Genomic DNA, 12,258 nt, shown 5'->3' with positions numbered 1-12,258 from the left:
CAACTTGTCTGCAAATTCTCTCTCCCTGAAGTTGCCTAAAACCCCCTGCACTTTGGAAAAATGATATGTGTGGACAAAGACATTCCTCTAGAGGATTTACATTTTTCTATCAGCATGGAATTGCTTCTACCATGCATCAATCCCTCCTTGCTTTTCTCCCCATTTTCCACCTGCCTGGAGAGTTGAAAGTTGTGATATGTGCTTGTTTCCTTAGTTTTTCCTTGATTTAAGGCTCGGCCCAGCTTAGATATCCACCCAAAGCTGTTGGTGCTTCAGCAGAATTGTGTCCTTGCAGTTTGCTTTCCAGATGATTTCTGGAACCTGCCCTGTCCCTGTTTGCCAGGGCCCCACCATGGGCCAGGCTGATTTGCTCAGCTAGTGATCCCTGGTCGAATCAACTGCGACCTGGTAGCACCATTGACTTAACTCAACTGCAAGGTGCAAGTGACCAAAGCAACTTCATCCCCAAAGCACTGCCTGGTACCCTTTCTCCAGAAGGGGGCTGTGGCCATAGCAAATATTTACATGTGCCTGGAGAGGGATTCTTGCAAAGCTGGTCTTCATGCTCCTTGAGGAAAAGATCCAGCGATCAAATAAATTTGAAACAGTATTATATCTTCCTGTTTAGAGATTCACAAGGCACATTACTGTATCAAAAGTTTGGAGTAGCCCCACAATAAATAATTCTAGTTAATGTGGCTTGTGGCAACATTTTCCAAGAAGACTATTTTTTATGTAACATCTTATTGATACCCACTGCAAGACATTTGGATAAGTGCTGGCCTAGACCTCATGAACTGTATAGTGCCACCAGCTTTTTCACTGTCGCCTAGACCTGCAGCCCCCAACTCCCGTGCATCGAAACCCCCTGGGGACATTTGACTACATAGAGTCAGTTAACTGTACCTCCACAGATTCCAATATACTAGGTCTGGGGAAAGGCTTGGAGATCAGAATATAAAGTTTCCCCGGATGCTAGAGCTCTAAATAATAATAGTTTTATATGTCATAGTACAATAATCACATTTAATGTGATTATTCTATTCTCTATATCCTATGGTGCCAGAGACAAAACAAGTGTGGCTGCATTTTTAAAATGTTATCCTCGGGCAGCCCGGGTGGCGCAGCGGTTTAGCGCCGCCTTCAGCCCAGGGCCTGATCCTGGAGACCCGGGATCTAGTCCCATGTCGGGGTCCCTGCATGGAGCCTGCTTCTCCCTCTGCCTGTGTCTCTGCCTCTCTCTCTCTCTGTCTCTCATGAATAAATAAATAAATAAAATCTAAATAAATAAATAAATAAATAAATAAAATGTTATCCTTAAATCTACTCGGCTTGATAGATACGACTACCAATTCATAAGTAAGAAAATTGAAGTTCCACGTGGCTAGGCGACGTGATCACGGAGTTTGTGTGTCGCAAGGCTGAGAAGTCAGTGTCTCTGACTTCCATGTCTGAGTCCTTCAGTGCACACAACTTGTCTCTTCGAGGAACCCACCTTTCTAGGTCTGCTACTACTGCTTTTACTGGTGGGCAGTCAACAGACCACTGTGGAATGAACAAATGCCATGAAGGACCTCCAAGGTCCCTCTCGGCAAGGCACCCCCCGAAACCTGCAACCCAAGGTTGCAAAAAATAAAGGATGCTGAATACTTTGAGAACTGCCATTAAGTCACACCCACATCAAGACACGACTGTCAAGACTCTTTTTGTAAAAAAAAAAAAAAAAAAAAAAGACTCTTTTTGTTTATGCTGAAAGCCCTGTTTAATCAATGTCCCACTAGCCTTCCATGTGCAGCCTTCAAGGGACTCCTTTGCTTACAGTCTGGCTCTACTCAGCAGCAATTACATATATGATAACCCATAAAGCCTATCCAAGAAAGAAATTAGCCCCTGAAAAGAATTGACAAGCTAATGTGCTAGACCCTAAAATAGAGCTCATGTCCCAAGTACACTCCTGTGCACATCAATGAGAACGCATTCCACCAACAGCTTCTGTCACTAGACATCATCTTCACGGGGCCAAATGCTTTTTGTACAAGATGATCGGGAGTTATCACACAGGATTCAGGTGTTGGCTGCAACTAAGAAATTTCACACTTACGTGTGAAACTGCCGTGAAAATTTTCCCACTTTCCCTCAAATCAGGAATGGAGCAAAGATCCATCACTAAGCAGAAGCAAGGTCTTGACTCCTGGCCCTCAGGTGTCCGGAATCTACAAAGAGATGAAGGGGGCCTCAGGCCACAAAGAGGCCACTTTGGAAGGGCTTGACTGCCACCTCGTGGGCAGAGTGTGCATTGCCGTCCAAGGCGAGGCCCACGCAACCTGTGCACTGGTCTAAGCCTCTTCTTCTATGACAAGAATGCTTACGACATCTTCTGACATGCCCCAATAAGCTAAAAGAGAAGAAAGGTTTTAGAGTGTCTGGCAACGGTCCTTGGTTGGGAATAGGTTATTTGAAACCTAAGGCAACCATACCTGAGTTGATTTGCTTAAATGCTCCTAGTTTCGAAAAAGCACGTATTTTCCAAATTCTCTCTCCATGGACTATGTTTTGAAGAAAACTATTTTGTAACCACAAGAAGGGGCCTAGCTTCAGGAGTGTTTTCTCTATTCTCTATTTCCCAACTAACCTTTTCCTCTTCTTTTTCCTCCCTTCTCCTTCCCTTCCTCCCTCCCTCTCTTCCTTTCTTCATTACCTGCAAACTTTCTTGTTTAAATTCCTTCACAGGGGCAGCCCTGGTGGCTCAGCAGTTTAGCGCCACCTTCAGCCCAGGGCCTGATCCTGGGGTCCCAGGATGGAGTCCCATGTCGGGCTCCTGGCATGGAGCCTGCTTCTCCCTCTGCCTGTGTCTCTGCCTCTCTCTGTGTCTCTCATGAATAAATAAAATCTTAAAAATAAACTCCTTCACAGAGAAAGTCCTATACCCAATCTGTTGTTACTTCCTAGCCGTGTAGCTCTGAGTAAGTTGCTTAACCTCTTTGCTCTCTGTTTAAACATCTAAAGAATGGTTTTTACATTTTTTAAAACTTGAGTGGGGACCAACAAATAAAAGATCACATAAGGTCCACATAGCCTTCGACAATACGAAGTACCCTGTATACACCTCTCCATCCCAGAGTCTGTTTCCCAGAGAACACCTCAGGGATCCCTCTGTGGTCTGTTCAATAGCTAGAGTTCCCCTGTTTAATGTCAGATCATTACTCCTTCCTGCAATTCAACAATTCCCATTTTATCAGAACCAAAAGGCCAGAATCTTGCCACCCGCACCCCTCCCAGATCCTGTCATCTCCTACTCCTCCATCCCTGGATCACTCCAGCTGTACTGAACTATAAAGTTCAAAATTAAAACTATAAAGTTCAAAATAAACTGAACTTTTTATAAACTATAAAGTTCAAAAATTCCTTGCTTTTCCTCAAATATGTTAGGCATGCTCCTGCCTCAGGGCCTTGCATGTACTGTTTTATTTTCTTAGAATGTTCTTTGCCCAATTATCTGCCACTGTTTCCTTGGTTGCCACTGGTTCCTCGGAACATAGTATATTTTACTTATGTATATTGTTTTGTGTCTGTCTCTTCCTCCAGAAAGCAAGCTCCATGAGGGCAAGAACATTTTTTCTGTTCTTTTCACTGCTGTATTCCCAGAACCTGAAACAGTAGCTGGTACACAGTTGTTACTCGATATTTATGGAACAAGTGAGTAACACAATGGAAGACTATGGATGTGGAACCAGAAGGACTGTGACCTTTAAGGAAGTCCCTTAAACAGCATCTGATTTTTTTATATGAAAAAGGAGAATAATTTTTATGTCATTTATAAAAATTATACACTATTACATGTGAAAGCATCATATAATAAGCTGCTAAATAAATGCAAGGCATAATTTTTGCTGAAAATAAATTCATCAGTGAGCTACTCCATTTTTATCATCTATAGGGGCACCTGGGTGGCTCAGTGGTTGAGCATCTGCCTTCGGCTAAGGCTGTGATTCTGAGGTCCTGGGATCGAGTCTTGCATCAGGCCCCCCACAGGGAGCCTGCTTCTTCCTCTGCCTATGTCTCTGCCTCTTTCTGTGTGTCTCTCATGAATAAATAAAATCTTAACAATAAAATAAAATAAAGCTACCAGATTGCCAAAAAGTATGTAACCATCAGACACACACACACACACACACACACACACACACACAAAAACCTTAAAAATTGTTCTGGTATTCAAATAATATATAAAAAGATTTATTCCAAAGCCATACCCAAAATGTACAATGAAATGCATCTCAAGACTTAATAAAAAAAAAAAACTCGTTACATTTAAATTTTATAACCATTTAAAGATCTTTTCCTCCCATATAAAAAGTCTGATAAAAGTTAATTCCAAAGTGTCAAATGTACTCTTGTTTATATAAAAAGCATTCTTTCTGTAAATGCAAAATATTTAAATATAACAGGTGTATTATGAAATTGTCCTCAACTTCTGAAATTCTTCCTGTCTACAGAATTGCATTTCTACATACTTCTTAAGATGAGGTAAGAATATAGACATTAATAGTTTTTTCAGATACTTTCCTGGGATGTTTATACCTCTCTGACGAAAAGTGCAATGCTGCCTTTGCAATGCTTTTCAAGTTAAATCGTTTCCCAGTGGTTACTCACTACTTTGTACAAAGAGCAGCCATACCAGTCATTTAAAAATTCGTATGTTGTAATTCTTTTTATGCAATTTTAACACCCAAATCAAAGCTATTACTACAGTGATTCACTACTTTCTTTACAGAGATTTTAATAAATATTCCTAAACTCGGAGGACTGTTCATAATCCTTTAAAGCAGGAGTCAGTGAACTTGTTCTGTAAAGGTCCAAAAAACAAATCGATCAGGTTTCTCAAGTTCCTTCTCTGTTGCACACACTCCCTCTCTCTTTCTCTTGCAATGCTAAAATGGTTTTTTTCTTTTTCAAATTCTCAGCTCTGCTAATCCTGTACTTGAAAAAACAGAAGTCATTCATCTCTAAATTAGATTTCTCAAGTGTTAATAAAATGTAAACTCCACATTTTGCAGCAAATGAAACCCATGGTTTCTGACCCCTGCATTGAAAGTTCATAAACAGTGAGAAATTAATCCTAAAGAGTCGGTCTGCATTTCAGATATCCTTTGTAATCAATGGCACTTTCTCATGGCTTCTTTTTCATTTTGAAATGGATAATTCACAGGTGTCTTTACTTTTTTTTTTTTTTTCCGGTCTTTATTTTTGACAGGGGAAAACTCTCTTCATGTGGCTAATTTGAAGCCTGCAAACTCAAAGGGGAATACTTCCATGCTAAAAGAGGTAGATGCATATACACATAGGTGTATGCAGTCACAGATCCATGCACACTGGAAACGACCCTTTGGTACATCAATTCAACATAAATGGTCTCCAGGACAAAGACGGAATGAGTGGAAACCAGCTAGAAGGTATCCAAAGAAGTCCTAACGGATGTTCTGATTTGTTTTTATCGTATGTAGTTGCTACATTTTCGGAAAACACTATTTGCATATGAAATACGTTAGTATAAATTAATGCAGCAGCATGGTTTATACAGATTCTTGGTGCATATAACCTGGAGTTCACTAAGCAGACACAGCAGAGAATTCTATGGAAGTTAGTTTGGACTCTGAGAGGGTAAAACAGATGTTTATAATATTGTTTGATCTCTAACATGGAGTAGGCTACCTATAGCTTGGTACTGAGAATCATAACACTGTGTGCGTGTATGTGTTATATATTTTCCTTTCCTACCACATACACTGTTATGAACAGATTTTGGCAAATAAAAAAGCTTCTGTGAATTTACTCAAATATAACACAAACAAGTTGGAAGCCTCTAGAATTATAATCCCAATGTATCGTACAAAAACATTTACAAATTCTAAAGCCAAGAAAGGTGAAAATTTTGGTATATCTAAGAAGCTCAAATGTACTAAGTGAGCCTATGCCTTATTTTTGAACTATAAAGAGTAGTTTTCAGTGCAAAAATAGTATCTTGATAAATAGTTATGACACAAAAATCATAGGAAACAGTTAAAGACTCTAAAACACTTCAGTACTATCCTGAAGGCATGTTTTGGTGTAGAAAAGGTAATTTGGGGCTAGGAAATAACAAGGTGTTTTACTGATTTAACTGGGAGTCTGGATGATGGAATGTTTAAACAAATAGACTTTTGCAAACAGATTCAGCACATTTATAGCTCATCACGTTTTTTCTTAAATGGCCACTTTGGGTGTTGTAATACGTGGTCTGCAGCCTGAAGGACGAGGTACATGAATTCTTCTACATCGAAAGAGTAGTTGGTAAATTTCGGATGTTCCCCCAAAGTTGGGTGGTGGCCCTGAGAAAACAAACCAAAACATAAATATGTAAGTCACTGAGGCCATGGTTTTCAGTGGTTTCAGTAAAATAAAATTATTTTACTTTGGCAAAGGCAAGTGTCCCAATAAAACTGTATTCATAAAAACAGTGGTGGGCCAGATTTGGCCTACTGGTCTATAGTTTGCTGATCCCTCCTATATATAATTTAATAGATCTTCCTAGGCCCAAATTTCCCAAAGTTGTCTTCTCAACATAAAGATATGGAGTGTTGAATTTCCCTTTTACCTCAACTTGCAAATATAAAATACAACTCATCGTTCCAGAGAAGAACAGTTTATCTTTGGAACGAAGTTTAGTGGTACTTTTTCACACTAATTAAATACTTTAAACCAATTAAAAGGCAAAATGAGGTGAAAAGGAAAACAAAAAAAGCAAAACAAGGTGAGTTTAGTCATTGAACTTTACCTTATCCTGAGGAAAGACTTTGTTCTGTCTTCGCCAAGTGATGTAGTGGACGCCTCTCAGCCTGGCCAGGTCCAAGTAACAGCGCTCATCTTCACAGTTGTACCTAAGGATGCAAGGTCACCCACACATGAGACTTGTGGCCAGGGGTTTGGCCAAATCAACACTTCTCTGGGAGATAACGCACCTCTCAAGTGTGTTCCTGTGAAAGGTTGCATAACTACTACACGAGATAGATGGAGATTATTTTTTAAAGCTCCTCGTAACTAAGCTACCTTAACTTCAAAAAACCAAATGGGATCAAGGAATGGAGGGAAATGAAGTTTATCAATAGGGCTGACTGCCTGTGAACTTGATATTATCTCCTAATACCCAGTCTACACACATGGACACAGACTTGTGTGTAGAGGGGGAGGCACCACATCCAAAGGCACAAAGCTAGGGAAGTACAAATAGTTGAACTCAGGTCTGCTGAGCTCCAAGGCCTAAGGGTTATCAATATACCTCTTTCCTTCCTCCCTCTCTCCCTTCCTTCCTTTGCCTCCCTCTGGGAGAAATGATGCACTGAGATAGAATCCATAATTATTTGGCCATTTCTTTTTTTTTTTTTTATTTTTTTTTAAATTTTTATTTTTATTTATGATAGTCACAGAGAGAGAGAGAGAGAGGCAGAGACACAGGCAGAAGGAGAAGCAGGCTCCATGCACCGGGAGCCCGACGTGGGATTTGATCCCGGGTCTCCAGGATCGCGCCCTGGGCCAAAGGCAGGCGCCAAACTGCTGCGCCACCCAGGGATCCCTATTTGGCCATTTCTCGAACATATGTGTATTTCAAATATTTTCGCAGAATGTTGGAAGTTCACAACTTTTTCTCTAAATCATTTCCCATTTATATACCTAGTGAAGTTGTTTTTAAAATGATACCAGAGGGACACCTGGGTGGCTCAGTGGTTGAGCATCTACTTCAGCTCAGGGCGTGATCCCTGGGTCCTGGGATCAAGTTCCGCATCAGGCTCCCCACAGGGAGCCTGCTTCTCCCTCTGCTTATGTCTCTGCCTCTTTCTGTGTGTCTCTCATGAATAAATAAAATCTTTGAAAAAATAAAATAAAAATAAAATGATACCATAAAATCTAGGTGTTTAGACACAAAGAGAGAAATGAGGTAACAGTAACTGCTGTTGGCACATCCAGAACTAAAGATGAGGCTTAGTGTCCAATGCAGAAGTACCCAAGGGGGAGGAGGCCATGTCTCCACCACCCACCCAGTTCATGGAGCATGCCAGAAAGATCGTGTTCACCTTGAAGCCTCAGTTTAGCTGTGGATGAAATTAGTGAACTTAAGGCAAAGTGGCCAGCTTATGTTTTAGAGCTCCTTCTGAGACATATGGGTTCTTGAATTTTTTTTTTTTTAAGATTTTATTTATTTACTTGAGAGAAAGAGCAAACATATGCGTGGGGTCGGAGGAGAGGCAGAGGGAGAAGCAGACTCCCTGCGGAGCAGGGAGCCCAATGTGGGACTTGATCCCAGGACTCTGGGATGATGACCTGAGCTGAAGGTAAATGCTTAACCAACTGAGTCACCCAGGTGCCCCGAACTCTCATTTTTTAATGTGGTAGAAAACACATCAAATTTACCATCTTGTTCATTTTTAAGTGCACAGTTCAGTAGTGTTATGTGTATTCACATGGTGCAGCCAATCTCCAGAAATTCCCCATCTTGCAAAACTGTAATTCTGTTCCACACAACATGAACTCTTCTTCTTCATTTTCATCTCCACACCAAGGGCCCCTGGCAACCACCACTCTACACACTATCTCTAGGAACCGGACTACTCTGGGCACCTCACACATGCAAAATCACACAGTGTTATGTCGTTTTGTGAGTGGCTTATTTCACTTAACATAATGTCCTCAGGGTTCATCCATGCTGTAGCATGTGACAGGATTCCCTTCCTTTATAAGGCTGAACAATGCAGAGGCATGCCCATATACCCACATTCCATATTTTGCTTATCCGTTCATCTGCTGACGGACTTTTGGGTGGCTTCCACATTGGCTATTGTGAACACTGCCACCATGAACACAGGTCGGCAACATACAGGCTCCCTTTTACCATAATAATGACACAGAGGGCAGAGAGACAGTCACCGTCTGAGAGGCAAACAAGAACGAGCTCTGAGGACGGAAGTCACAGACTCACATCTCCCACATCATACTGAGATGGGGGGAAAGGGGTATTTGCTTGCTGTTTCCTTTCTAGAAACTTATATGATGTGACTTTCCTGTAGTGATTAAATATTACGCCTTTTGAAGCTTTGAATGACAGTCTTGGCAGGCATTAAAAGCATCATTCGCCACCTTAAAACTGTCTCCAAACACTTACAGTTCAAATACGGCAGCCCAGTCTGGAAGAAAAAGTAAGTGGGTAAGACCAGCTCCATGCATTCCAATAAATATATCCGTGTTGTGAGTGATCCTCAGCTGATCTAAAAACCCAAGTTCCCTGTGAGCATATAGAACAACAAAAGACAGATGGGGAGAAGAGAGAAACTGTTAGGATGACTTAGCTCATGACTCACGGTCAACAATATTTATACAAGTGCCGTTCCCAATTTAAATCATATTCCACTATGACTTTTTGCCAATTTAAAGCCTGTTCCAGTAATTAATAATTACTCAATAACTTAACATTATTTCTGAGTTAGCTCACTTTGTTTTAAACTTAAATGCAGGGATCCCTGGGTGGCGCAGTGGTTTGGCGCCTGCCTTTGGCCCAGGGCGCGATCCTGGAGACCCGGGATCAAATCCCACATCGGGCTCCCGGTGCATGGAGCCTGCTTCTCCCTCTGCCTGTGTCTCTGCCTCTCTCTCTTCTCTCTCTGTGACTATCATAAAAAAAAAAAATAAAAAAAAAAATAAACTTAAATGCAGGCATTTCATTTTTTTAAGATTTTATTCTTAAGTCATCTCCATACAACGTGGGGCTTGAATGTGAGTTCAACAGTTGAGATCAACAGTTGCAAGCTCTAAGGTACCCTAAATGCATTTATTTTAAAAGGAAACTTTTAGAGCTGTCTTAAATGAAAAGCCAGCAATACAGGACAAACAAAATTGTAAAAACAAATATAATGAAAGGAAAAAGAATCAAATCTAGGAAGATCCACAGCAAGGCAAAGCTCAGAACCTGAGGCCTGCTCTTTTTCTTTATGAAAAAAAAGGGAAATGAGCAGGCACTAGAGAGATGTTATAATATAGGGGCATCAAGCTGAAGCCTAGTTCTTTAAGATAATAAAAGGATTTTTAAAAATAAAATAAATTCTCCTTGTGTGACTGGAGTTTATTCAATGCCATCTGGGTATACCTAAAATTAGCTCAGACACCACCAGGGCATTGTCCTGCCTTTGCAACAGACTAATCCACAATTTTATGCACATTAAGATTGTAAAAGTACCATCTAAATACAAGACCCTAAAAGACATGCAAACTCTGAACAGAAAATCAATGCCAAAAAAGTCCACTGAAATGGCTGACAAGAAACACCGGAGTAAGTATAACCCTCTGAATACATTGAATGGAATTAGATCTCCCAGTCCTGCTTACCCAAAGGAAAAAAAAAAATGACCAAGATTATTTTGGATTTAAGAAAAGAATGTGAATTCCCAGCTTCTCCCCTATTTTTTTTAAAGAGACTTTATTTATTTGAGAGAGACAGAGAGAGAGAGAGAGCACACAAACAGGAGGAAGAGCAGAGGGGGATGGAGAAGCAGACCCCATGCTGAGCACAAGGCCCAACGCTGGGCTCAATCTCATGGCCTGAGATCGTGACCTGAGCTGAAATCAAGAATCGGACACCTAACCGACTGAGCCACCCAGGCACCCCTCAGTTCCCCCTCTTTAAGAGCTTCCTCTTGAAGTACAGTGGCAACCCCACACCCCACACAGGGAAAGGAAGACAGGGGGCAGTATTACGGACGTCTTACACGAGGTACACGTGCCCTGGTTTCTCTAGGAATGCCAACCGATGCCAGGGGAAGGATGGGTACGTGCCCAGATAGATATAGCCCTGGAGTCACCACCTGGGGACAACGTCTGAGGATAAGGAGGGAAGGCTCCATCTACTCTAGCCCTCAGATTGGCAAGGTCTGAATTTATTGTCATTCCTCCTTCATCTGGGGAATCCTACATATCCTCAAAAACCAGTCAACGCCAGAGCCTTTGAGGTGCACCCCATCCCCAGATCTGTCAGCCTGACATCGGGCCCGCTTCTTCCTCCATGTCTTCCTGTGGCGATGATGGTGGTCACCACTGCACAGTGTAATTTGTAAGGCAGGAATAGTTTTGCCACCCTTATAAAACTGGAGGGATAGTGAGATGAGATAAAGCACACCAGTAAGTCTCAACAAATGGTAACCGTTCTCATGATTGCTGTTTATTTGTATTCGGTCTCTCTGGTCCTCAAGACCAGAGCCATGCCGCCCTCGTAACTAATTCCTACTTCAAAGCCTGTGACCAGCTCATGGCAGGTATATGATAAAGACTTATTGGATAAATGAGTGGATGCATGATGAGTAAGGTGCGAACTCCCCTGCTTACAGTTAAGTTCTTTTTTTTTTTTTTTTTGAAGTAGGCTCCATACCCAGTGTGGGGCTTGAACTCACAAGATCTAGAGTCACATGCTCTGCCAACTGAGCCAGCTACATGGCCCTCCTACTGTTAAATTCTAATCTGTCTATAATAGATACCCATATGCTGGTATATGTATACTATTTCTTTTTTTTTCTTTTCTTTTATTTATTATTTTTTTTTTACTTTTTCTTTTTTGACATAGAAACTGTTCACAGTGTTATATTTGGAGAACAAGACAATGACTGTGGGTGGGCAAGTGGAGGAAAGAAACGTTGTCTCCTTTCCTTTCGAGTTTTTTTCTTTTTTTTTTAATTTTTATTTATTTATGATAGTCACAGAGAGAGAGAGAGAGAGGCAGAGACATAGGCAGAGGGAGAAGCAGGCTCCATGCACCGGGAGCCTGATGTGGGATTCGATCCCGGGTCTCCAGGATCGCGCCCTGGGCCAAAGGCAGGCGCTAAACCGCTGTGCCACCCAGGGATCCCCCGAGTTTTTTTCTAAACTGCTTGACTTTTTCAACCAGGAACAGGTATTATTTTACAGTGTTGTTGTTTTAATATCAACAGGGCTTACCTACACAAGAAATGTAGGCATATTCAGTCTTTTTAAGCCCTTTGCTTGTGTCAGAGTTTGAAAAGAAATACAAACACTTTGCAATATTTTTAGAAACCTCATATTACTCTATGACCCTCAAATTATTCCCATGTAACTAATTTTAAGCCAGGAGTTGAAACTCAGCAAACTAGCAGGACAAATGAGGCCAGGATTATCTTTTTTTTTCAAAATTCGGGATTAGTTGCCACCTTTTTTTTTTTTTTAAAG

General features: G+C 41.2%; 1 protein-coding gene across 5 annotated transcripts in view; it reads right to left on the bottom strand.

Moving 5' to 3' along the window:
• Window positions 1-4,214: 4,214 nt before the first annotated feature.
• Window positions 4,215-12,258, bottom strand: part of EOGT (EGF domain specific O-linked N-acetylglucosamine transferase) — a 36,536-nt gene continuing 28,492 nt past the window's right edge. For 4 of the 5 annotated variants that reach the window (XM_055342616.1, XM_055342615.1, XM_055342617.1 and 1 more), the window contains exons 15-17: window positions 9,194-9,313; window positions 6,815-6,917; window positions 4,215-6,368 (exon numbers count right to left, since the gene is read on the bottom strand). In XM_055342616.1, the coding sequence (XP_055198591.1) occupies window positions 6,222-6,368; window positions 6,815-6,917; window positions 9,194-9,313 (370 nt within the window). In that variant the 3' untranslated portion in view covers window positions 4,215-6,221. The remainder of the gene's footprint in view (window positions 6,369-6,814; window positions 6,918-9,193; window positions 9,314-12,258) is intronic. The other variant, XR_008666795.1, reaches the window with a different exon arrangement.

This window comes from Nyctereutes procyonoides, unplaced genomic scaffold, assembly GCF_905146905.1.
Source record: "Nyctereutes procyonoides isolate TBG_1078 unplaced genomic scaffold, NYPRO_anot_genome, whole genome shotgun sequence".
NCBI classification, from domain to species: Eukaryota; Metazoa; Chordata; class Mammalia; order Carnivora; family Canidae; genus Nyctereutes; species Nyctereutes procyonoides.
The sequence above is the reverse complement of the archived record's forward strand: the minus strand, read 5'-3'. Positions and strand labels throughout refer to the sequence as shown.